The sequence below is a fragment of the Schistocerca piceifrons genome, unplaced genomic scaffold (genome assembly GCF_021461385.2).
Source record: "Schistocerca piceifrons isolate TAMUIC-IGC-003096 unplaced genomic scaffold, iqSchPice1.1 HiC_scaffold_851, whole genome shotgun sequence".
In the NCBI taxonomy this organism is placed as follows: domain Eukaryota; kingdom Metazoa; phylum Arthropoda; class Insecta; order Orthoptera; family Acrididae; genus Schistocerca; species Schistocerca piceifrons.
The window spans coordinates 170,155-197,932 of NW_025729115.1; the positions used below are offsets into that span (position 1 = coordinate 170,155).

Sequence of the window (27,778 nt, forward strand, 5' to 3'; positions counted from 1 at the left end):
AGCTGCCTGGAACAACTCAAGGAAGCCATGTACAATATGTAATCCAATCAAATCAAGTTTAGAAGTGTAGCTCGGTATATTGCCATAGAGCCAACTTATTAGAGAAAGGAATAAATTGTACAATGCCTCCAAGTGCAGTGTAATTTATTGTAGTTAATAAAGTTCTGGAAATGCATAATTATTGACCAGATAAAATTTGAGTGAAGAAGTTGTTTGCCTCCACAGTCATATGGTTAACAGCCTCCATTTACCTGCTTGGTATAGGTGCACAGCATAACATGACTTGGGAGTTAAAAAAGATGAACACAATACAAAAACTTAAGTGTGAATGTCAGGCAACAGAGATAATTTCTCTGATATGCCAGCAGTTCTTAGACATTCAACGAGAAATATTGTATGCTTAGGCTTTTTGATTTATTCTTTCCATGTTTCATACTGTGTGTTCTCTCTTCCACTCCATCAATTGTTATGCATATAATTTCAGTATTGTTATTTTGGGCACAAATATGGTCAGCAGAATATTACAATTCTGAGCTTATGAGGGTCAGTGTGAATTTCATGCTGTTGACTGAGTATCTGAGGCAGATTATGTTGATGCAGTATTCCCACTAATGTGTTGCTTTCACTGTCTTGTGACAGATAACAGCACCAAGGGAGAATCCCAAAATGGCATATGACATTGAGGTGTGTACTACAAACAGATGTTTCATTGAATTCTTCACTGTTGAACAAACTATGTCAACTGAAGTCTACTGGCACTTGCTACAGGTGTGTTGAAACCCTGTAGTAGGTGTGGGTAATGAGATGGAGTGCGTGAAGTGGTTGCATGTAACAAACCACATCCTGGTCACCCCTGCTCAGCTCCTAGCCCTCATAATGAACATCATCCCACCCACTCATATGTGATGATCAGCAGGGCAAGGAATTGTGTGCACTGGTGAATACTGGCTGTAATACCTTAGACAAGATGCTATGCAACCTTGGTTACTGCAAAGTTCGCAAAGATTGGTCATCAGGATGCGTATCCAAGAATGGAGAACTTGTCGGGACCTGCTAGACCAATAAAAGGCTGAAAGCAACAATCTTCTGAACATCAAAAACATAAGTGATCATACGTGGTGTTGCCATTATGAGCTGGAACATTAAAGACAGTCTATGTAGTGGTAACATGCCAATTCTCTGATAAAGTAGAAGTTCAATCCACAGCCATCTGCATGCAAAGTTAAGTGCACAGTCTTTTGAGACAGGCTGAATGTTAAGATGACTGATAAGCTGAAAGCTCAAACTTCCAGTCATATCAAAGAAGAACATGAAGTCCGGTAGCAACACGATAATGCCGGGCCCAACAACATTTATATGACCATGTAACTCACGAAGTTTGGCTGGACTGTCCTATCAGACCCACAATACAGTCCTCATTCAGCATCAACAAAATCATCTCAGTTTACAAACTGCAGCATTTTGAACAAAACACTCGAGCTTTTAACGGCTGTCTCCACCACTGTCAGCAGGAGTCAAAATCACTGACTGCTGGGACTGGGAAAGTGTTCTGCTTATACAGATGCAATGGCAGCACCTGGAACCTTCCAGAGAGGGCCAGAGTGGCACATGCGTGGAAGCAAATTGGGCAGCTCCTAGTGGCTCTGTCCTGCCTGTTGTAATCTTACCCTCCCACACATCACCATTAAATTCCTCTTAGTCTGTTCATTATTTTCAAAAGCTTCAAGAGATGTAAGATATACGAAAGAAACAACTTTTTACTTATCTTCATTATCTCATTGCAGTTGGCTCCTAGTCTTGCATATATGGTACATTCATGAGGCTGTAATTTTTATAATGTTGCGGGTCCTTGTTGAACTGAATAACTGATGAAGATTTGCCAGTTGCTATGAGAATCTTTTTATTTTATCCCATTCTTCTATAACACATCAACTTCACAATCTCCATTTTCATAAAAACCATCAATTACATTATTGTTGACAAGATTAGCAAAATAAACGCATTTCCATCAGAGTCATGACCACTACTACTTACATTCTGTGGTACTCACAATATTCCAGAGTTTACAAAGCAAAAGAGTTCATAAACTTTCTTGGCCAAAGAAGAATCTTCACTAAAATATATCATTATTTTGAAAATGAATCCAGAAATAAATTTAATGATTAACGTTAGACTGTACAATTAATAATATGATTTTTAAATGTGCCAGAAATTTCATAATTTCAAATATTTTTAAAAGAAGAGTAAATTTAGCTATATGTACAGACTACTTACAAATTAATTTCTTTTTACATATTTTAGCCCAAATCATAACACATCATATACAAAATCATGTAAGTTCATTCATTTAGTCAGCTGATATAAAGTTCACCTATACAAGAATCAATAATATACATGGTATCAGTTACTTCTATAAAAAAAAGTAATGTTAGAGAAGGGAGACCCATTACACAGGGGACCAAGTGATGTCACATTGTACAAGCAGTCAGCATTATGTCTGAAACTGCCATTCCAGCTGCTGTGTCCCTACAAGCTCAAGCCTACATCTTTTCTATTACTCAATGTCCAGTCTGCCTCCATTGCCTACTGGTCTCTATTAAAATTTTAACAGAGACCAGAGGTACACATTTAGTAGGGAATGGGGGCGGGCTTTGGAAACTTAGCAAAAGCAAAGACATAGGCTTGACACACGTAAGGATGCAGGAGTGGCAGTTTCAAATGTGGCAATGGGAGCTCGTGCAGGTGATGTCACTTAGTCCTGTGACAGTATGGAGTCACTAGGAGCTGCCCAACTTGCCTTCTGAGCAAGCGCAACTCCAGCCCTCTCTGGAAGGTTCCAGATGCTGCCATTACATCTATATAAGCAGAACACCATGCCAGCCCCAGCAGTCAGTGACTGCAACTCCTGATGATGATAGCAGAGACAGCTGTCAAAAGATTGAGTGTTTTATTCAAACTAACATGTTTTCTAACCTGAGAAGATTTTATTGAAGCATGCCACTGCAAAAGATCCCGAGAACACAGTCTTCATTTAACACTATCAGACTTCCGCCTCAATGCGCCTATGAAAGATGGACCCAAATACTGTAATTAAAAATGTAAGGCAGTGACTAGACTCACTTGGTTCAGGTTTTTTCAAGCACAGCATCCAGCCTCTTGTTCATTCTTAGCAAGAGTGTGTAATGAATTAGTGTTTTAGTTTGAATGAAAATACAAGGTGTGATCAAAAAATAATGGGAATTGTTTAATTCCGTAGGCTTTAGAAATCTGATTTTCAAAAAAAGTTTTTTTACCTTGCTGGTACACATTTTCCTAGTGTAAGTTTACATTTTCAACTGTTTTGAATATTTAGTTTATTGTTGATAGTCAAAAAAGTTATATGTGTTTTTGACTTCTCGGTGAATTTTACTTTAGAAGATAAATTTGCCTGAAAAATTGGAATAAAGTGCAAAACATTGACTCTGGCTTTTGAAAAATCTACTATGAGTAAGACGGGAGTTTATGAGTGGTATAACAGATTCAAGGAGGGTTGAGAAGGCGTAGAAGACAAAGACTACCCCCAACACACTAGCACATCAATTACTGACGACAAGGTGGCAGACGTAAAGAAAACAGTTCTGGAAAACCCTGAATCAACATCAAAAAGGTTGCTGATGATATCAGCGTATGCTTTGGCTCACGCTAAACAATTTTTTCAGACATTTTGGGCAAAGATAGTGTAGCATTAAAGTCTGTTCCAAATCATTCAATTTCGACCAAAAATGAAGTCACGCAGACACTGCTCAGGAATTGCTGAATGAAGTCAACAACAACCCAGAACTTCTAAAGAAGGTTATAACAGATGACAAACCATGGGTATACGGGTATGACGTCAAAACCAAGGCCCACTCATCCCAATGGAAACTGCCTGAAGAGTCAAGACCAAAAATTTAGACAAGTTTCATCACATGTGAAGGTACTTCTCACTGTTTTCTTCAATTTCAATGGGATAGTGTACCACGAGTTCCTGCCTTATGGTCGTATGTTCAATAATGAATACTACCCAGAAGATAGGCACCATTTGCATGAAGCAATCCAAAGAAAATGACCAAATCTGTGGCAAAATCACTCATCAAAATTGCATCGTGATAATGCTCCCACTCACACCTCAATGATTGTTCACAATTTTTTGGCAAAAACAAAACCGTTATGTTGTCTCAGTCACCATACTCACCAGACATGGCCCCATGCGCCTCTTTCTATTCCCAAGACTGAAGAGAACCATGAAATGACATCATTTTGCCTCTATTAGTGACATAAAAACGAAACTGTTATGTTGCCTCAACCATTATATTCGCCAGACATGGCCCATGTGACTTCTTTCTATACCCAAAGCTGACAAGAATGCTAAAATGATGTCATTTTGCCACCACTGTTGAAGTACAAACAGAATCACTGAAAGAACTGAAGAACATCATGAGAAGTGGGTTCCAGAAGTGCTTCCAAGATTGGAAAAAGTGCTGGTGTGAGTGTATTATATCTGAGAGGGATAACTTTGGAGGGGCGAGGTTGATATTGATGAATAAATAAAGATTCTTTAAGATAAACAAAAATTTCCTTTACCTTTTGATCACACCTCTTAAATGGGAGGAATCAGTTTTTGAATGACCCTCATGTTCTGCCACTGTAAAGTTAAAGTTATATGCACTTTAATTTCAATTTCAGAATTTCCAAATAGATGAGCATTACTATCATATTTTCTGCAAAATGGTTCTCAGAAGCGACCACTTATCCACATCTTCAAAAATATCTGTCTCATCAGAACGTCAAAAATCACATTCATTGCATTTTATTGTCGTTCTGCCACTGCAAAGTTAAAATTATACGCACTTTAAATTTTAGATCATAGTTTTTTCAATCAGGGCTCGGACAGCGGTTGGGTGTGGCCATCCCAAGGTTGGACATAGGCAAGGGCAGAGCATCTCCACAGAATTGCTCCTAATGTAGAACTGTGATGTCTACAATAACTTCTGAGTTCACTGCAGCTTCTTTTTTCACTTACTCCAGTACAATTTCGTAACTATAGAGAGAGAGAGAGAGAGAGAGAGAGAGAGAGAGAGAGAGAGAGAGAGAAATTTAAAATTACCAAATAAGCAGCAACCAGTCGCAAAATCATGTTTTATTTGTTCACTTTTGCAAATTGATTTCAACTGATTAACAGCTTGGCTGTGAATAAATAAAACATGATTTTGCGAGTGGTTGCTGCTTATTTGGTAATTTTATGGTTTATGGTGGCTGCACAACTTGGAAACCACATGGAGCCTGCCATTCATAAAAACAAAATTTGTTTCAGAATACATATAGCTCTGATTCACTGAGAGAGCAACAGTTAAAATCAAGTAGTACGTGTAGGAGGATTCAATTAAATGGCTATATATAATAGAATATTACCTGAGTTTCCAAATTTGTTGGTCTTTATGTTCTTTTAAAATTTCCTGAATACCTGCATCAGGCACATATGCAGAAACCACATCGCCGCCTGTCATTATCACACCTACAAAATCGTAAAGAAATATTTTACAATTACATTTAAATACACATTAAAAATTCATCTGCTACAAAATATATATATTTTGTGTAATAAATGCTAAACCCTGAATGGTTAATCAGCAAACATGTATGAAAACTAGCCCAAGCATTCAAAAAAACAAATGTTCAAATTACTCATATAAAATTATATGAGTGAAATAGTTACTTGGTGGAGGTATTGCAAGTTATGATAGAGAACAAAGCAAACATTGGAATGTCATTAAATGCAAATGTATGCCTTCCAAACTGGGAGAAATTCTTTTCTTTGTATATGTTCAACTGCACTAGTTCCTGGACAAGTGTCAAAAAGGTACTGCTAGCTGACACAATGCCAAATGTATTCAAGTTGCACCACTGCACATTCACCATGGTAAAAGAAAGTCTAACATTCAGCCATAAATCAGCTTCAGGCAGATCTCTTTCAGAAACTTATATAACTATCTACACCCACTGCAACATCACAATGTGACTCAGCTGTATGTTCATACTAATAATTAGGCTAAAAATAAATACTGTGAATACAAAGATTGCAACACATTTCCATGCTATATTCACACTGCTGCTCAAATGAAGTCCAATGGTACATCCACATGATGGATACATGATACTACAAACACGTGTGACTTTTCAGAGGTGTGCTTTGTCCACATTTTCTCTTCATGGGTCACAATGTCCATGCACATGCTATGTCCATTATGGAGCTCTGGTGCATAATTTGCACAAAGGTGACGATCTCCATGGAATTGACTGGCCAGTAAGGTTCCTGAATTCTACAAAACTTGTGTTGGGTCCTCTGTGGAATGGAAGAACAAGTTACAGCTTATCAGTTACTGCCAAGGATTCTTCAAATTTCTACATAGCTCTTTCTCGGGATTGGAATCAGTTCTTAAGAAGCTATTGAAACACTTCATAACAAGCATCACATGTTGCTGGCAATGCTTTGTGGCTTCAAATCTTATTCATTGTTTTGTTGCTGTGGAAGAGGTCTACCAGTTTTAAGACATTTTGACATATATCTGAGCTGTTAGCATTTTTACTTGTTTGGATAAAGTCAAACATCTTATAATTAAGTTTAGCTTTGTTGTATGACTCTATCCACAACCAGAAAACAAATTATGTTTCATTTTTGAATACTAGTTTGCTTACCACATTGTAGACTATAAAGACACACCTGTAAAAAAGAAAGTGGCTTTCTGAACTAAGAAGACATTTACCCAGGGCAAGAGGGGAAGGGTTGGAAGATGAAGCGTTATCCTTTTATGTGACCTCTAAACAATATTTTGTCTGTGAGAAAGTGATACTGAATTCCTAAGTGTATTTACGTGAAGATATTTTATATGAAATGATATAAGCAAAAACATATAAATTCTTATTTTTTAATTTTATAATCAAAGAAACCCTATGATAAGAGAGAAGTATCTGAAATGCCATACAACTTTCACGTTATGTCATTGATAACAAATTAATAGAATGATCTTCATCTACCTTATCTTAAATTTTCATCTTCCTTCTACATGAGCTCTGAGTGAACAGATGGAAGTTTCAATGTACCACTGTTTGACAGAAATAATTGAAATGTTCATTATAATTAATCACATATAATTACTGCAAAATCAATTACCTTCCTCATTTCCCTGTCATGTATATAATTTTCATTGTATTTGTATGATATTCAGTGATCCTCAGTGTGAAGTTGGAAGCGGATTGTCTGATGATGGAATGACCAAACACTATTCGTGTTCTATTGTTAAGCCCTCTGAGATTAATGTAAAGATGGTTTCTCTTGGTTCTACATAATATTCTGTGTAAGATTTGTTCTCAACTGATTGGTCATAAAGCACTGAACAATGACAACATGTAACATACAGGCTTGATGCAGGCCCATATTTTTGACAGTGGTGCATTTAACTGTTCATTGCATTCATTTTCAGAATTATCAATTTATATGCAACTTACAATGCTTTCAAAACAGGTATTTTGCCCACCATCATTGGAAAATGCATTCTTGATGTGGTTAATAATTTACTAAAAGCCTAATATTATTCGCAATATTTTGTTAAGTCACTCACTGAGGAACCTTTCATTGATATGTTTAAGGCACATTTCAAGGAGAAGGAACCCATTTTGGATCCCAGCTCTACACACACAACAGAAGAAGAGGATGGAAAAAAATCAACATATAAACTTGAAATTGAACTTCTATGACTTGCAAGATGTTTAAAAGAAAAGCAAGAACCAGAAAGAACTTCTTCCAAATAAAAAGTAACAAAATGCCCTCTGTCAATGAATGAAAGTTATAAATAACAACCTAAATGAATATTTTAAAGGACAGCACTGCGCTATTACATTAGTGAGTCTCTGACCAGTTTTTTATTATCATGTGCGAAACAGAGAAAGAAAGGAACAGACAAAGTGAGGATTCACTAAAAATTGGGAATAAAAAGAAACTTTGCTTGGAGATCATTTAACATACGAAACATATACAATATACGGGTTGTTTCTCCTAAGAGTCATCTGGCGCATTTTCTCTGGCATTTCAGCAGATATCTGGAATTTCATTTTTGTGATGTGTAGCTAGAGTCAGTCCAAATACTGCTTTTCACATCTTTCACACGATGCCCAGTGTTGGCAGAAAGAATCAGTTTGCTTCCCATTACAAACAAAATTATTTTTAAAGCAGGGTTTTACCTTCCAATTGTATAGAAATGTCCCAAATTAGTCTAGTGTGATATTTCTTTATCGATGTGAATTAAAAGGTAACGTGAAACACAAATATTAACTAGTACTCTGGCAGTGATTGAACAGCGCTGCTGCGTGCTGGAAGCAGCAAGTGCAGGCCAGGGTGGTTCTGTTCCTGCTGCAGTATTTGTTATTCTTCGTGTTTTATTGTACTTGTTAATACAAATCAATGAATGGCCACATAAAATTTCACTATAAAAATAATTTTTTTTAACAGGGAACAAACCATCACTTTCCATCAACAATGGGTGTCACATGAAAGACGTAATGAGAAGTATTTGTCTGGTCTGACTCAAGCTCCACACTGCAAACATTAAATTGCAAATATCTGCAGAAACGCCACAAAAACTGCACCTGACGACTCTTACGAGAGTCACCTCGTTTATTATGAATTAATAGCATTATGATATAATGAATTTTGTATCACTGACTGCACAAAGTCCAAATGCATCAACCTACAGATCATCAAGCACACCGGAAATGTTGGATAAATGGACAGCTTTGCTTCCAATTACTGTTTTCTAGCAGCTGCAGATTCCTACATCTAATACATTTCATTATTTTACAGTCAGTAACTTACTGTAAAAGCCATCTTCAGCAGCAAGGTTGAAAGGTTCTGGTGTAGGACTGACAGAATTCACTCTGTGTCCTGCCTGATATGAATGTAGCACTCGCCCATCAAGTGTTGACACCTTGATGGTACCCTCTGCAGCAGCAGTCACCAGGGCACTTTGCTGGCCACGCACCCATGGCCAAGAGGTATGCAGAAATGTAAGGTCTCTCACCACACTCCCATGTAACTGTAAGGAGATCAATTGTAGCTTATTAAACTCAATAAAATCTTATTTTACAACAGTAGTGTTTTCAATAGAACTATTAGCTTTTATAAGTTGAGTTTGTTAAATTAAAATTCTTATTCTGTGACATAAGACAACATTACAGCCACATCTATTTTCAAGAGTTGAGTTTCACTCCACCAGGAAACTTTTAATAGAAACCGATATCTATTGTCATTGATGATTTTAATATGCAAGGTATCATATTGGGCTATAAGCAGGATGTCAAAAACGGAGATGTTCTATTGTCATGGGCTGAGCCCAAAAACTATCATTTATCCACAACAGTAAACGCCCTCCTTTATTTGCCAGCAAAAAGTGGGAGAAAGGTTATAAACTCCACTGACTTTTTACAAAGGAAAGTATAGTACAGCAGTATCTAAAGTCTGTGTGTACCACTGTACTGAACGCTTTACATAAATGATTGGCATGACAGATTTTGCAGGTATTAAAGAGTTCTGATTTAGAAAATTGCTAAGAATGAACATTTTTTATTGCATTGATGGCAAAGTAACCGATAACAGGCTTAAGAGCCATGGCAGGACTTGAAAAAGGCAAGAAAGGTGACAAAATGTTTGAAAAATGTGATTATAAGGTGATAAAATATTTTTAAAATACAGTTAAGAGGTGAAAAATTACTTCGATAAACACACATGGCACAAATTAACTGTTCATTTTTGATAATTGCTTACCAAAAAGACCGATTAAGACCATAATAAACTTCTTTATTATGATGCTGGATGGAGTATGGCCATTTTCTTCCCTTCATACAAACTTATTAACATATTCGGTATCTTCTCCTAATGTGTGCGTCAAAATGGAATATTTTCTCTCTGTGTCTGCATCTCCATCGGACAATGTAATAGAAACTTTAACAAGTTTTGAAACATATGGATACTTTAAGTCTATAAATGATGAGTCTTTTTTTAAGGTGTGCTCCAGCCAGTTAATTGTCAATACCTCTGTTATCTGTAACTGGGTCATCTTACTCAAACTGTAGAACCTTCCACTAGTCAAGTAAGTAATCATGGCCAGCCATCAAATTCCATCATTTTTGCAAACTTTAACATGTCACTGCAGCTTCTCCTCTTTATTCGTTCTTTGGGGTCTAAAATACTAAAACTTTTCAGCGGTGCACTTGACAGCCATGCCTTTTCCAATACTTGATTGAAAGCCAAGGTGTAATGATTCTGGGCATTCTTTAGAAACCAAAAACTTGACACAGTCTTCCAGTTTACTAAGGTCTTCAGTTATTCACCCGCAAACAAGGGCTAGTTGTTCAAGAGCAAGCAAATTAGCTGAAGGAGTTCATTATGAAAAACTTGAGAACTCTGTATTTTTCTCAAGGCAGAAACCTTCAAAATACAAGCCAGATAGGTTTGAAGTATTACTTCATTACTGATGCAATTTGTAAATCAAAGGTGTTTGGTTTTGAAAGTGCTGTGTGAACTTAATGAATAGTTCTAGAGATGAAATTATGAAATGAAGTTCTGCTTTTGCTGAAGGTGTTTTGTAAAGCATTCACAGAGACAGTGTAGGGTTTGGACTGAACAGTAACAGACTTCTATTTAGAGCCAAGATAATGAAAACTAGTCAGGCACATGTACCAACTGGTGTGGAATGATTTCCCATAAAATGACCGAATTAACAATATATTTTCCACTTGAGTAGCACTTTCAGAGGCAGTTCACCATTTCTATCTTTTTTTGCACGTTAAAAGTAATGTTGGGATGGACATCTAGTGAGATTCACGAACTGCTGCAAGTGAATTTCATTTCACTGTGAGGTTATTACAAGTTAGTATGATCAATATATTAGATAGTATCACAGACCAGAAGCTCTATCATGATTCTACCGTAGATGACAGTAACGATAACTGTTGAAAGCCCAAATGTCATGTATGGAATGAGGATTTTTGTAACACTCACAAGTCTACGGAATTGTTTTATTTCTTATACAGTTCGACATTCATATTATTCTAACTAAGACTGTATCTTTTTCTCAACAATATGGCGACACAGGCCTCAGGCTGTGTAACAAACCAGTAATAGTCACATTAGCAGATGGAGTTCGACAGCTACCTTTGCAAAAAGCTTTGAAATTTTAACTCTATGACGTTTGATTATACTAAAAATTAACAAATGCTGTATGAAGATATTGGTGACTGCCTTATGTACTTCATGATTGGTGTTCAACTGATAACTGTCAGTACTGGAAACGGCTCAGACCATCACATTATATATGTCCTCTTGTTTCAGCAAATGTGCTTGAAAAACCACGTAACACCCAAAACATGTTGCGCTTGACAGAATAAACTAGCATTAACCAGCAAAGGTGGAGTCATTATTTCATATACAGTGTACAGAAAAAAATGCCACACTTGGAGGTCAGCATGCAATTCCACATCCAGATTCAAGACAAAAGTTTATCTAGCAAAATCAGATTAAGTGTATTTTGAAAACACATGTATGAAGATAAGAAACTAGCACCACTGCCACATCATGCAATGTATCAGAATGTACAGAGGAACATGTATCACCCCACACTACCATACTTGCCATCGCAGCTCACTGAATAGACTGCTGGGATGTCAAAACCCAAACCTACATCCACCACAAACCTATGGTTCGAATCCTCATCAGGTTCTTCCATTAATTTTTAGCCACCCATTCCCTAGTTCTCATTGTTTATAAACACGACATCATTTTGTCACATGACAATAGCCTACCACATGACAGTGGGCTCCATTAAACTGAATGCATGTGTCTATTAATCACATAGTGCACAACCATAACTGGCCCTGTCAAGTTCATATAGGGTAGCTTCCTGATGGAGTACACAAATGATGAATATGTCACTATGCTTTGAGTTTTGTTTTGTTTTCTTTTTTGTGCACAAAAACAACTAGTGTCATTTGCGCCCATGTCAGAATTGTAGAACACTAAGGAAAAAAGGAAAGGCGTTAAAAATGACTACTCGTTAACCCCAAGCGACGGAAGGAAAGACAGCTATATAAAGGGACTTGAAGAAAGGTCCATAAAATATGCCATAGAGAAACGGAGGTCATGAACTAACGATTAAATGTCCTTCAGCATATTGCTAAGACAGATAAAAAGTAAAATGCTATTGATAACCCACATGTCGTAGGCTAAAATGGCCGGCAACTCAGATGCCAAACACAAATGAAAACATAAGTGGTTAAAAAAAAGGGCATTCCATTAGGAAATGGCAAACGGTTGAGGGCAATGAGAACATAGTGGTGGGGGAGCACCACTTAACAAATGGCAATGGCTGAAGACACAGTGCCCAATACACTACCTAGATGAACCGATCTCGAGGCGAGAGGGCCGAGAGGAGGCCGTCCAAGCTGATGGGAGAGGCTTAATTGCCCAGAGTTTGTTCTCATAAAAGGAAGACCAGTAGTGATGCCAAAGTGACACCACCTGCTGACAGACAGCAACACAAGTATCATCGGAGGGAACGGAAGAATTAGCGGGCCAAGGTACAAGGGCTGCAGCCTTGGCAGCAGCATCAGCACCTTTGTTTCCTGCAAGACTGATGTGATCAGGAACCGACATAAATATCACAGTGGCTCCATCAAGAGTGAGCAAGTGGCAGCTTTCCTGTATACGTTGTAATAAGGGATGGATGCTGTACAGCACACTGAGGCAAAGGTGGTGAAGGGTTCACGCCCATTGGGAAAGTGCAGGTAGCATAAAGTGAGAGCTGCTGAAGCAAGAGCCGAAAGTGAACTCCAGGAGGTAACAGAGAAGACAGATGCGCCTGATACTGGTAAGCAAAGAAATCATCAAAGAAGGTGATGTAGGATGGGTGGCCCAGCATGGCAGACAAATTGCATGCATATCTGCTGAGGAGAAAGTCACCATGAGATGACAGTGGTAGTTCGGTTGCTTCAGCATACAGACTCTCAATTGGGCTAGTGTAAAAGGTGCCAATGGCCAAATGGATGCCACGATGGTGGATATTATTGAGACAGCATAAGAGGGACAGATGTGCAGATCATAAACAAAACACTCATAATCTAGTTTTGAACGGACAAAGGACTGATACAAAAAGAGGAGGGTGGTCCAATCTGCTATCCAGGAAGTGCCACTGAGGACACATAGAACATGAGGAACCGCATACAGCAGGCGGACAGGTAAGACACGTATGAGGACCAAGAAATTTTCCTATCAATCATGAGCCCTAGGAATTTTACACTTTCAACGAACAGAAGAGTAACAGGCGCAAAATATAAAGGCAGTGTAACCAACAGCACTGCCAAAAATTCATACAAATTGTTTTGGCAGTGGAAAAGCGGAAGCCATTGTCGATGCTCCATGAGTGAAGACAATTGAAGTTTAACTGATGATGCTGCTCAAGGAGACAACTTTGTGAAGAACTGCAACAGATGGCAAAATTGTCAACAAAAAGGGAGCCAGAGATGCCCAGTGGGAGACAGGCCAGAATGGGACTAAGGGCGACAGCAAAGAGGATGACGCTCAGGACGGAATCCCGAGGCACACCGTTTTCCTGGATAAAGGTGTTCAACAAGTCAGAACCCACATGTACCTTTGAAAACTCAGTATTTTGAGAATTCCTGAAGGAAACGGGGCATGTGGCCATGGAAGCCCCACATGTAGAGAGTAAGGATAACCAGTCCCCCCTGCAGGTGTTGTAGGCTTTCTCCAAATCGAAAAACATGGCCACAGTCTGATATTTCCAAAGAAACACATTCATGACACCTGAGTTGACAAACAAGATGGTTAACCGCACAACGGTGCACTTGAAATCCATACCGTGCAGTGGTTAGTAAATTGCGAGACTCGAGCCACCATACCAGCCGGGCATGAGTCACACGTTCCATCACCTTGCACACAAAGACGATGAGAGAAATGGGGTGATAACTAGACGGAAGGTGTTTGTCCTTGTTGGGCTTAGGTATTGGTATGACAGTGGCTTCACGGCAGCATGTGGGAAACATACCCTCTGCCAGATGCAACTGCACATATGAAGGAGAAAGTGTTTGTCCGCAAGAGAAAGGTTCTGCAACATCTGAATGTGAACATTGTCTGGCCCTACACCAGAGGATCGGGATGGAGTGAGAGCAACATCTAGCTCCCTCATAGTAAAGGCAGCATTGTAACACTCACAAATTCTGAAGAGAAGGATATCGCCTGAGCCTCCTCCACTCATTTCTGATGGAGGAAAGCGGGTGACAGTGAGTGGAGCTCAATATCTCCACAAAATAGCAGCCCAAGGTGTTGGAGATAGCAGTAGGGTAGAAATTCGGGGATGGACCCTGGTTCCTGAGAGCTCTTGGAGGCTGGCCCACATGACGGAAAATGGTGTGGAACTGTTAAAACAACTAGTAAAGGAAAACCAGCTAGCTTTTCTGCTATCCCAAAGAATGCAAAGACACTGTGCCTGCAACTGTTTGTAACAAATACAGGTGGCCATCGTAGGATGATGGTCATAAATGTGGAGAGCATGTCTCCATGTGCGATTTGCGTCGCAGCACGCGTAAGTTTAATAAGGGACTGGGACACAGCAGGGCAAGGAGGAAGTGTGATGGATGGAACATTCTGAGGCGATAAGGATAATATTAGTAAGATATTCTATCTGGTCATTGCAACTGCAATTCATTGAAGGTCGCCAGGGACAGGTAAAGCCTCCAGTTGGCCTTAGAAAGCTGCCATTTAGGTGTGCACATAGGTGGGGTAGGAGTCTGCAATCCGATAGCACATGGGAAATGGTTGCTTGAGTACGAGTCAGAGAGAACGGATCACTTGAGATGATAGGCAAGCTGGGCAGTGCAGAAGGAGAGGTCCAAAAGTGAATAGGTGTGAGTGGAGTCTGAAAGGGACATGGGTTCTCCCATGTTAAGGCAGATGAGGTTAAGGTGACTGAAAAGGTCAGCCACGAGGGCACCTCTCTGACAGGTTCTGGGCAAGCCCAAAGGGGATGGTGCACATTAAAGCACCGAGCAGCAGAAGAGGTGAGGGAGTTGCCCAATAAGCTGAAGGAAGTCTGCCCTGGTGACAATGAATGACAGAGGGCTGTAAATAGTAGAAAGGGAAAATGTCAAGTGAGGAAGGAAAAGGCGGAATGCAACAGCTTGAAGCCGGGTAGTCAGGGAGATGGGGGTGACAATGAATGTAATTCCAGATGAGCAGCATGACTCCCCCATTAGATGGAATGCCGTCCTCGCGGGGGAAGGTCAAAGCACACCGAGAAGAAATGCAAGAGCTCAAAGCGATTGTGAGGATGAAATTTTGTTTCCTGGAGACAGAGAACAAGCGCATGCTGTGATTCTAAGAGCAGCCACAAGTTCTCTTTCTGGGATTGAAGGCCACGAATGATCCACTGGAGGAGAATCATAATGAGGAACGGGGAGGGGGTACAAAATGAAGAGGTGTCACCTCGGCAGCTGCCGAGTGCCAGCCTTCGAAGACTCACTGCTACAGGGTGCAGAGGCTGTAGGATCCTGCTCCATGAGATCTACAGAGGTGTCGGCATTCTCTCTCTCCCTATCTGCTGAGTCCCAGGCAGAAAAACTGTTGGTGGTGCACACTGGCAACATGGAGATCAGCTGGGCAAGGTTATCACGTGGCGACACCATTGAAGATGGTCTTCGATTAGGGAAGGAGAAGATAATTTGCTTTTGCAGGACTTCTAGGAGCCTTTCTGGTTGGCAGAGGAAAACTCAAGATGTTTGTTGGCTGAAGGGGTGCACAAAGTCTTCGCAGAAGTATTGCTTCTGTCCTTTCCGGCCTGCTAGTTGTGTAGCAGGTGACTTTGCCCCATGAGGCGAAAGTTTGGTGCCTTGCTGCACAGCTGGAGGAGGAGACGGGCGTGCTACCATAACACTGGGAGATTTCATAACCACAGTGCTGAATTTGAGGTCACATGTCTGCATGGCCATGTCCTTCATGGAGTGAGATGTAGCAAGAACAGTACTGTAACTGCTGGATGGTAAAACTCAGGGTTTCCAAGTAGCCAACAGCTTGCGAGCAACAGGTGAAGGCACTTTTTCCTTCACCAGGAAATTCTGGACAGCCAACTCATCGAGATACAGAAGGGTCAATCTCAGGAGGAGGCTGCATTATCGCCATTGCAATTGATACAGAGATAGAGGCAGATAATTACTCTCATGAGCATCCCTACCAAGGTTACACATTTGGCCGGGTGTCGACAGGACAGTCGAGTGCGGTTGTAAAGATGACACTGGTAGCAGCACATCAGGTTCGGAATGTACAGTCGGACTGTGATAACTTCATAGCCTGCTTTGATCTTTGATGGAAGCACCACTCTATCAAAAGTGAGAAAAAGAGTGCATATGAGCAATAATGATGTATCTACCTTTTGCATCACTCGATGGACTACAATGACACCCTGGATCAGAGAGGTATGTCTGGATTTCTGACTCAGTCAGATCATCAAGCAGCCTCGTGTGAATAACACCACAGGAGGAATTCAGTGTTTGATGGGCCTCAACACAAACAGCGTAGCAGTGGAGGAGTGAAGCTACAAGAAGTAGTTGTGCTCGAAAATCAGAAGCAGTCCACTAAATCAAAAGCCATCTCATACACGAAAGCAGGATTTCACAGGGCCAGCAATTACATCAACACCTTCCTGAATAATAAACAGATTTAATGTAGCAAAGGACTGACTGCCTTCAGGACATGAAACCACAAGGAACCATGGTGCACCTGGCAGGGTCTTTGAATCGTTAGCCTCATTCTGTTTACGTTTGGTAGATATTGATTGTAGAAAAGATGATTGGCTCATTATGAGAAAATCCCCCCATGATTGCCAGCTTCTTCAATGGTGTGCTCCTTCCAACTGGGGAGACCCCTCAGAAGGTGGCGCACCCACCTTAGGTGTTCGTTTACACGTCAGGTCACACCTCCCAAACACTTGACAGAGGGACCATTCGGCAATTTGGGAAGGTAGCAGCTCAGGCAATTACCCCTCCCTAGACCTGGCATGTACTATGAGGTACAGGCAAACCATATCTGTCAGCCTGGAGCTGGGAATTACGCGTTACCCTGTCATCTGTTACACATCAGACCAATGGACTGGCCTTCAGTAGAACCCAGGGAGGAAGATAAAAAAGAGGAATCTCAAATGCTGAAGTGGAGGAAGGGTAGGAGAAGGGGAACAAATAAAGGATAAAGGAACAAAAAACAGTGGAGAGAGTGTGGCTACTGAATATGCAGAACATATTTCCCAAAACATCCCAAACAAGTTCCCCAAGGGAGGGAAAAAGAATAGCAAGAGATACACATGCAGCACAGAAGATAAAAGATGCTGCAAAGGCTGGGGCCCCGTGGTAGCCAAAAAAAAACCCAAAGAGTGGCGAGTCCCCTGGGGGGGAGGTGCTGGTGCTGGGTGAACCCAATAACCAAGCTGCTGCTGCTGCTCATGCATATACCACATGGTATCCTCAAAAGGTAACATCCCTGTCCACAAGTAATGGACAGAGGTTGCCCAAGGACTAGACAACGCCACAAAAATGGCAGGACGCGATTCTTGAGACCGCTCACCAATCACCTTCGCAAAGTATCCATTACTCTGCAAGGCAGTCCAGATATCTCAAAGACAGATTGTTGACGTGTTGCACGACAAAGAACTGCATCCATATCATTACAAATTAACTCAACACTACTCGCCAGAAGACCAAAGTCGACGTGTTAAATTTTATGAATGGATTTTGCACCAAGTGGAAGATAGCAAACATTTTATACGTGAAGTGATATAGACTAACAAATCTAGCTTCACAAGCTGCGACATCATCGCAAAAAAACAGTGACCCGTATATGTAATAAGTTTCCTTTAATTTACGTCTATGGTCACAAACTTTTTGCCAACAGATTACTGGTTTCGGTCTTTAATGACTATCATCAGATCTGCAGCAAAAATGGGAAAAACATAAATACACTCACAAACTTTATACAGCTTAAGAACAATACATAGACCATAATGAAAAGTAATACTGACAAAATTTACATTTGTGCGCTTTAAATATGAAGATGCATACCTGTTTCATAAAAACAAAGTCCTAATGTACTGCAGCCATAGTAGCATCGTCAAATACATATAAATAACATCACATGCACGAGTCATGTTGTCAGTAGTACTGCTGTTTAAAACAAGCTGCCGTACAGTAGCCACAAGATGTTTGTGCAATAAGTTCACCAGATGTCGCTAATGTCGGCATACACTAGTTTTCAATAATTAATTGAAACAGCAAAAATAAATTGGGATATAATAGTTGAAGTCTGTGATAAGCTTATAATGTATCAAAGGCATTACAGTAATAAAAAGCAATAAAAAGAAGAACACGACAAAACTAATATTATTAAAAAGAGGAAGAGTTAAAAAAACAGTGGTTGACATGTGCTCTAGTGTCAATATTCTAGATAATCACATAAATATTGACCACCGTTGATAGTGTACTGGGTAATATTAAACAACCATAAAACAAATTGCTAAAGGAGCCATAAATGAAAGAAAACATAGTGCTGCACATAATCAGCGCCCTCTGTTAGCGCTAACGCCAGAATTCTGCACAGGCGGGAATTGGTTGGAGGAATGTGACCAGCAGAGGGCCCCCTCGTACCCTACGGTACTCCATTGCAAGAAAAGAATGATAAAATTCCGTAACAGTGGATGATCCACATTATCTGATTAATGTAGTCTATGAAATGAATAGAGAAGGAACAAGAACTAGTATGAGTCATGTGTAGAATGTATGAAAATAAAGTAAATACATGATGCACTCAATACTAGGTGAACTTATCAACACACTATATATATATAACAGAGGCGTGCAGTGATTAGAGTAAAACATTGTCAAATAAAGCAAAGTAGGCACGGGGCACAAAGTCATTTTGCCAGTTAAGCTGTTGAGACGGTTTTCCATTTTTTGCTTCAAGCTCCTCTAACAAATTAAGAGCACGGCCTTTTTCCACTCTGTGAAGAATACGCATACAACTCTCAAAGCTCCCTGTGAAATGACCAGTTTTAGATGAATGCTGTCCCAAAGCCATTTTGTTTCGTGGCTGTGAGTGTTGTTTAAACCTTATTTTGAAAGAGCGGACTGTTTAACCGATATAATATTTGTCACAGTTACTGCAGTCAACCCTGTATACTCCAGAGCCATCAAATTTATCATAGTTCCCTTTCAGTTTATATTTTATTCGTAGTTTTTTAGGGTGTTATTAACCTGAAAGCCACATCTGACATCAGACTTTTTAAAACATTTTTCTATTTGCAGGGACATTTTGCCGTTAAATTGCATAGGAATGGTTTTCATTCTATCTTTACCGATTCTCTTTTGTGTGTGTGTGTGTGTGTGTGTGTGTGTGTGTGTGTGTGTGTGTGTGTGTGTGTGTGTGCGCCTGGTGTACAAATGTTTCTTTAGCCTACTGTAGGGGCGCATGACGTCATTTATAGAAAAGCCGTTCGCTACCGCGATTTGCTTCAAAATGCTAAGTTCTTTATGTATTTCATTCTCATCCAAAGGTAGACAAAGGAGCCGGTGAACCATGGAAGAGAAGAAAGCTTTTTTGTATTGGGGAGGATGGCATGAACTGGCATTGATGTTACTGTCTGTATAAGTTCTGGGGTCACGAATAGTGCTGAGCTAGCGAATGTAATTAAGAATATACATATACTAAATAATGCGACATTAGCATCCTTGGATGTAAAAAATCTTTACAGTAATGTCCCAGTTAAAAAAACCATTGACATTATTAGATGCAATCTCCTCTCCCCCAACAAGATTAGTACTGCAGAGTGTACAGAACTAATCGAACTCCTAGATTTTGTCTTAGCTTACAATTTTTTTTAACTTTAATGACAAAATTTATTATCAAAAGGACGGGCTTGGGATAGGTAATGGCCTAGCAGACATTTTTATCAATGATTTAGAACGTAAATTTTTTGCCAAGCATCCACAACTAAAATATAAAACGATTTATTACAAACAGTATGTCGATGGCATTTTCTTACTGATAGAAGGGGATACCAGTGAGGTCAACACATTCGCCCAAGCAATAGGTAGCATGCACCCCGAAATAACTTTTACCACTGAAATAGAAGATGGCGCCATTAACTACCTAGATCTCACTATTAATAAAGTTAATAACAAACATAACTTCTCGATTTTTAGGAAACCAACTTGTGCAGACAGTATCATCAATGCCAGGTCATGCTATCCTCCCTAATACAAAAAAGCTTTCTTCACTTCCATGGTTCACCGGCTCCTTTGTCTACCTTTGGATGAAATCGAAATACATAAAGAATTTTGCATTTTAAAGCAAATCGCGGTAGCTAACAGCTTTTCTATAAATGACGTCACGCGCCCCTACAGTAGGCTAAAGAAACGTTTAACAAACACCAGGCACACACACACCCACACACAAAAGACAACCGACAAAGATAGAATGAAAACCATTCCTATGCAATTTAACGGCAAAATGTCCCTGTAAATAGAAAAATGTTTTAAAAAGTCTGATGTCAGATGTGGCTTTCAGGATAACAACACCCTAAAACTACGAATATAACATAAACTGAAAGGGAACTATGATAAATTTGATGGCTCTGGAGTATACAGGATTGACTGCAGTAACTGTGACAAATATTATATCGGTTGAACAGTCCGCTCTTTCAAAATAAGGTTTAAACAACACTCACAGCCACGAAACAAAATGGCTTTGGGACAGCATTTATCTAAAACTGGTCATTTCACAGGGAGCTTTGAGAGTTGTATGCGTATTCTTCACAGAGTGGAAAAAGGCCGTGCTCTTAATTTGTTAGAGGAGCTTGAAGCAAAAAATGGAAAACCATCTAAACAGCTTAACTGGCAAAATGACTTTGTGCCCCGTGCCTACTTTGCTTTATTTGACAATGCTTTACTCTAATCACTGCACGCCTCTGTTATATATATAGTGTGTTGATAAGTACACCTAGTATTGAGTGCATCATGTATTTACTTTATTTTCATACATTCTACACATGACTCATACTAGTTCTTGTTCCTTCTCTATTCATTTCATAGACTACATTAATCAGATAATGTGGATCATCCATTGTTACAGAATTTTATCATTCTTTTCTTGCAATGGAGTACCGCAGGGTACGAGGGGGCCCTCTGCTGGTCACGTTCCTGCAACCAATTCCCGCCTGCGCGGATTTCTGGCATTAGCGCTAACAGAGGGTGCTGATTACGTGCAGCACTATGTTTTCTTTCATTTATGGCTCCTTTAGCAATTTGTTTTATGGTTGTTTAATATTACCCAGTACACTATCAACGGTGGTTAATACTTATGTCATTATCTAGAATACTGACACTAGAGCGCATGTCAACCACTGTTTTTTAACTCTTCCTCTTTTTAACAATATTACTTTTGTCGTGTTCTTCTTTTTATTGCTTTTTATTACTGTAATGCCTTTTATACGTTATAAGCTTATCATAGACTTCAACTATTATATCCCAATTTATTTTTGTTGTTTCAATTAATTATTGAAAACTAGTGTATGCCGACATTAGCGACATCTGGTGAACTTACTGCACAAACATCTTGTGGCTACTTTACAGCAGCTTGTTTTAAAAAGCAGTACTACTGACAACATTACTCGTGCATGTGATGTTATTTATACGTATTTGACGATGCTGGTGCTGATTCCGCATGTAACATTTGATGCTACCATGGCTACAGTACATTAGGACTTTGTTTTTATGAAACAGGTATGCATCTTCATATTTAAAGCACACAAATGTAAATTTTGTCAGTACTACTTTTCATTATGGTCTATGTATTGTTCTTAAGCTGTATACAGTTTGCTAGTGTATTTATGTTTTTCCCATTTTTGCTGCAGATCTGATGATGGTCATTAAAGACCGAAACCGGTAATCTTTTAAGAAATAGTTTGTGACCATAGACATAAATTAAAGGAAACTTATTAAATCTAGTTTCACTTGTGAAGGTATTTTCAACCTCCACAATAGCCTTTATAGATCGGAACACAAGTCCCGTTACCCAATAAACATGGCGTTCAGGCGCACTTTGGCATAAACCTGTGGGCTGGAAATATTGGATGAAGGTTTTTGGGCCCTTATCTATTGCCGAACAAGCTGAATATCCCCCTATATAGTACGTTTCTTTGTAATACTTTGCTTTATGCATTAAAAAATGTTGCACCTAGTGTTCGGTGTCAGCTATGGTTTCCATACAATGGTGCACTGCCATGCTTTGGAATGAAAGTGTGTAACTATTTAAATGAAGCATTTCCAAGGAAACGGAATGCTCATGGAAGTCTAATGCTCTGGCTCCACATTTTCCGGACCTTAATCCACTATATTTGTATTTGTGGGGACGAGTGGTGAAGTGTTTGCAACTACAGGGTGGTCACTTTGAACATATTCTCTACAATGAATGTTGCTGGTACATGTACATACCAGCTCTGCAAAGAGAAGCCTCAATGTCAAATGTGCTTCATGGAATTACTGTGCGTTGCGTAATGTGCAATCTATTGTAGCCTACCTATTGTGTTTTTTGTACCCCATTGGACACAGGTGAGGTTACTGTATCCTCTATTATTTTCTATTGGCTTTATTTGTGTCATGGACGAAACAATGTGGTCATTTTTGTGTGTAAGAAGTTCATATTATGTCTTAGTGTTTAAATGAGGGTAATAGTAACAGAAAGAAACACACAAGATACCACATTGTAGAGGTGTAAATTCGATACAATTTCATGCTTTAACTGGGAAAAATACGTTTGGCAGAAACTCGTCTCCAACATTGGTGACTCTGAATACCCATTCCCCATAGCACTGCCTAGTCTCACTGAGCTAATGGGACAGTTCTGGCACATTGTATAGTTCGTGCTACCTATTCTTGGTCACAATGCATGCAGTTACAGCATTGCCAGAGCCTTGTTTTTAAAATCACATTTCTATTAAACCTATTGGCAGGACTAGGTTTTGCTAGATATACTTTTGCCTTGATCTGAGATGAGAAATCGCATGCTGAATGACAAGTGTGGCATTTTTTCTTCACCGTGTTATCGACACAGATGTAATACCACAATATGAAACTATTCCATCATTATTACACTGGTGCAGCTTGAGAACTGAAGGTGATTTACTGTCAAACCACCAGGAATGGCTCAGAAGGTACAGAATAAAAATTTAGAAATTCTAGCTGAGTTAACCAAGGAAAATGGAAATTACCTAAATATAAACACACTGGCTGTGTCTGTTTCCAAAAACAGAAATAGTTATGATTATATTACAGTGAATAATTGTTAGTAGCTCAGCTGAAAGGCTGCATGGTATCACAATATAGTATACAACAGATTTATTTATTTATTGTGGAAGGACAAAATTCAGGTTTTTCACATCTTATGGTAGCTTGAATTCATTTAATTATGCTTCTAACTCTTGTAGCACATCATACTTATTTTGAGCTTATTAGGGCTGTTATCTACTTATTGCATTTTGTGTCTCACATTTTCCTTTCCTGTTGTAAGGAATGCTTTATCCAAGTGATTATAAACACAATAACATCTTGTTGATATAGTTTGTTATAGCTTCCTGCTGTCTGGTCCAATAAAAACAAATTAAAAAAAAAAGTTATGAAATGAAATTTTAATACCTTTCCTTCCCTCCCTGCCTCTTTGTGCTCTAATGTTGTGCATTTGTTATTGTCCAAGCTTCACATTATGTCGGTAAGCATATTTTTACATACTTTCAACAATGTAATTGTTTCTAATGAAAATGTTTTTGAGGTACGATAGATTGACCTTTTTAAAAAAAAATAAAATTGTTGTTATTGTTTTTCAATTTGTCTTTTGCACATAAATGAATTGGAAAATAGTGTATCAGAATGTTTTCCATTTTCACTATATTTCGTAGGTCTGTGGAAGATAGTGTATCAGATTGTTGTTTTTATTTTCACTATATTTTGTAGGTCTGTACTGCTTATGTGATGTGATACAAAGTATTGTGAATGATGGCATTAGCACACAGTACTTCCCCACATATATTTTTTAATTAGTGGGCTTGATTTTTGTTGGTGATGTAGAAATCTACGTAACTACTGACTCTTGTTCACTAATAAGCTGTCAATTCCACAGTCCCATGTAGCTGAGGCTCACAAGCAGCTGTTCATCATCATCCTCAGAAGGGTTAAATCTGATCAAAATATTACCAATGTCTCTTCAAATATAAAATTTTACAAGCATGTTTAGTTCTCTTACTAAACAAACATTTCTATGTCGTTAATAAAAACATCTGCATGGTACTAGCGATGCTGTTGCTTGTGGCATATCTTCTTGATGTTGGTGAATATAAATTAATTTTGCTTAACCAAATGTGAAAAGCTTGTGTAAAGTGTAACAAGTGAATCTTTAACCTTTGATAACAGTTCTTACATCATATACAAAATCCAAAGGAAGAGGCATGCGTAAGTCAAGAAGTGTGAGGCCCCTTCCATTAACATTGACAAGAACAGCCATGTGAGGACATGCTGGATCTGCAGCTAGGCCTGTGCGATCACGTCCACTGAAGGCACAATTGTCATATGCAACCAACTGCTCACCACGTTCTACATCCACCACAGCCAGCCGCCGAGCTGTAGTAGCAGCCAAGATCTGTATAACAAAAAATCATATGTAATATTTGAAATGCACTTCTTTAACAATAAAATAGTTTAGAAGAATAAAAGCATGTAGTTGAAAACATACTTAAGGAATACACAAAAAATGTGAAATAAAAATATGTAACTACACCAACTATTTAATGTTTATGAATGTCATTACCTAAACAAATAACATTTTATTCACTAAATACACCTTATTTTATTTAGAAATGTATGTGACCCTTCATGATTTTTTCAACTGTGTGATGGTTTCACATATATAAAACACAATTCCTTTGTACTTTTCTTACCAAAAGTGAGGAAAATAGCTTCACGCTTCACACTTGGGTTCTGGAGCATGTTAGCAAAGAAATTGCATAACAGCAGCCTCATGTTTAAATAAGCGAGATGCTGTAGTTGGCAGTCACGTGGGTGTGAGGTATGATCGCTTGTGTGTTTGTGTGTGTGTGTGTGTGTGTGTGTGTGTGTGTGTGTGTGTGTGTTTTACTGACAAATAATGAGGCTGACAGCTTTATGCATCTTTTAACTGTGTATGTCTGCAACTGACGTGTCATATTTACAATAAGTAGCAATATGTATTTTCCTACATGGTTAGTATTCAAACCTGGAGTTCCATTGTTTGAAGAGAAATAATTTAATTTTACTATTTAAATGAATTTTTATACAAACATCAAAAAAGTTTTGCATCAGCCCTATTCCCAGAACTCCTGAAGAAAGAAGTTGACTGTGGATATTTTATCACAGACACAATCACTTTGTTCAGATAAGTCACTAAACCTGCCCAAAGATGTAAACAACCATGCGTGAGCAGTGCCTATTAGACAGAGAGCGTCCAGTAGTCGATCACTTCCAGTCATTCCACCAGAAAGGAGGTACATGGCTTGTGTTGTCAGTAGTTCAACCATGCCTAGATGATCAATACTGTGGTTCGATCGCGTCTGCATCGTTACTTTATGCCAGGAAGGGCTCTCAACACGGGAAGTGTCCACGCGTCTCAGAGTGAACGAAAGCGATGTTGTTCGGACATGGAGGAGATACAGAAAGACAGTAACTGTTGATGACATGCCTCACTAAGGCTGCCCAATGGCTAACACTGCAGTAAAAGACCATACCCACAAATTATGACTTGGAGGAACCCTGACAGCAATGCCACCATGTTGAATAATGCTGTTTGTGCAGCTACAGGACTTCACGTTATGACTCAAACTGTGCGCAATAGACTGCACGATGCGCAACTTCACTCCTGACGTCCATGGGGAGGTCCATCTTTGCAAACCACGCCATCATGCAGCGCAGTACAGATGGGACCCACAACCACCATGCAGTGCGGTACAGATGGTCCCAACAACATGCCAAATGGACTGCTCAGGATTGGCATCACGTTCTCTTCACCAATGAGTGTCGCATACGCCTTCAACCAGACAATTGTTGTATACATGTTTGGAGGCAACCCGGTCAGGCTGGACGCCTTAGACACACTGTCCAGCGAGTGCAACAAGGTGGAGGTTCCCTGCTGTTTTGGGGTGGCATTATGTGGGGCCAATGTACGCTGCTGGTGATCATGGGAGGCACCGTAACAGCTATACGATATGTGAATGCCATCCTCCGACCGATGGTGCAACCATATCGGCAGCATATTGGTGAGGCATTCATCTTCAGGGACAACAATTTGCGCCCCCATCATGCATATCCTGTGAATGACTTTCTTCAGGATAATGACATCGCTCGACTAGAGTGGCCAGCATGTTCTCCAGACATGAACCCTATCAAACATGCCTGGGATGGATTGAAAAGGGCTGTTTATGGACGACGTGACCCACCGACCACTCTGAGGGATTTATGCCGAATTGCCGTTGAGGAGTGGGACAATCTAGACCAACAGTGTCTTGATGAACTTGTGGATAGTATGCCATAACAAGTACAGGCATGCATCAATGCACGAGGAAGTGCTACTGGGTATTAGAGCTACCGGACTGTACAGCAATCTGTACCACCACCTCTGGAGGTCTTGCTGTATGGTAGTACAACATACAATGTGTGGTTTTCATGAGCAATAAAAAGGGTGGAAATGATGTTTATGTTGATCTCTATCCCGATTTTCTGTACAGGCTCCAGAACTCTCGGAACCGAGGTGATGCAAAACATTTTTTGATGTATGTATATTTTCCCCCATGTTTGGTATTGTCAACAAGAGGTACACAATATAACTTCCATGCAAATTATGAACCGTGTGCAACTAACTGACTCAATGCGTACTTCCTATCTACGTTTGAGGCTGGTGAAGCAGCAAGCTAAATGCCACACTACAAATCCAAAACTCCAAGACCACCTCTTGATCAGTCCTAGAGTTTGGTCTCTCGCTTATTGATTCTTTTATCTTGGGTACATAATTTTTATACATGAAAAACACCAAGCTGCACCATTTGAAGTCCACACTACAGATCACCATATAAACAGCTGGAGAATGCCTTGTAGAGGAAACTGACCTCTAGATTGAGGATAGCTTTATCTTTACACCTGTATCCACACACACACTTGTGCCAGTACTAGCCTTCCCTTTCCTGTTTCACTCACTAATGGAGTGAGGGAAAAACAACTGTCTATATGCCTCTGCATAAGCCCTTATTTCTCTCATCTTGTCTTTGTAGTCCCTGTGCAAATTGTATAAGTGTGTATCAAATATAAACCAATTTATGTAAGCTTGAGAAAAATTCAGACACACAAATTCAGTTTTTCTGTACAGCCTCTAGAATGGAAAATATATTTTTCCCCCATGGATACACAGTTCCTCAATCATATTTTCATAAAATGAATACGGCTGTGACCAGCCAGTTGCACACAAACACATCAACAATGCAATCACCATCAAATCTGTGTCACCCGACTGCTTCCTTTGGTGGTCCAAACAAATGAAAATCGCAGGACAATAAATCCAGACTGTGGTCAAGAACAATTCCTGAGC

General features: G+C 39.5%; 1 protein-coding gene across 2 annotated transcripts in view; it reads right to left on the reverse strand.

Annotated features, from left to right (window-relative positions):
- LOC124771004 overlaps positions 1-27,778 on the reverse strand; it is a 114,679-nt gene that overhangs the window by 35,218 nt on the left and 51,683 nt on the right. For both annotated transcript variants that reach the window (XM_047249260.1, XM_047249261.1), the window contains 3 exons: positions 24,590-24,808; positions 8,888-9,107; positions 5,431-5,533 (listed from right to left, as the gene is read on the reverse strand). In XM_047249260.1, coding sequence (XP_047105216.1) covers positions 5,431-5,533; positions 8,888-9,107; positions 24,590-24,808 — 542 coding nt within the window. The remainder of the gene's footprint in view (positions 1-5,430; positions 5,534-8,887; positions 9,108-24,589; positions 24,809-27,778) is intronic.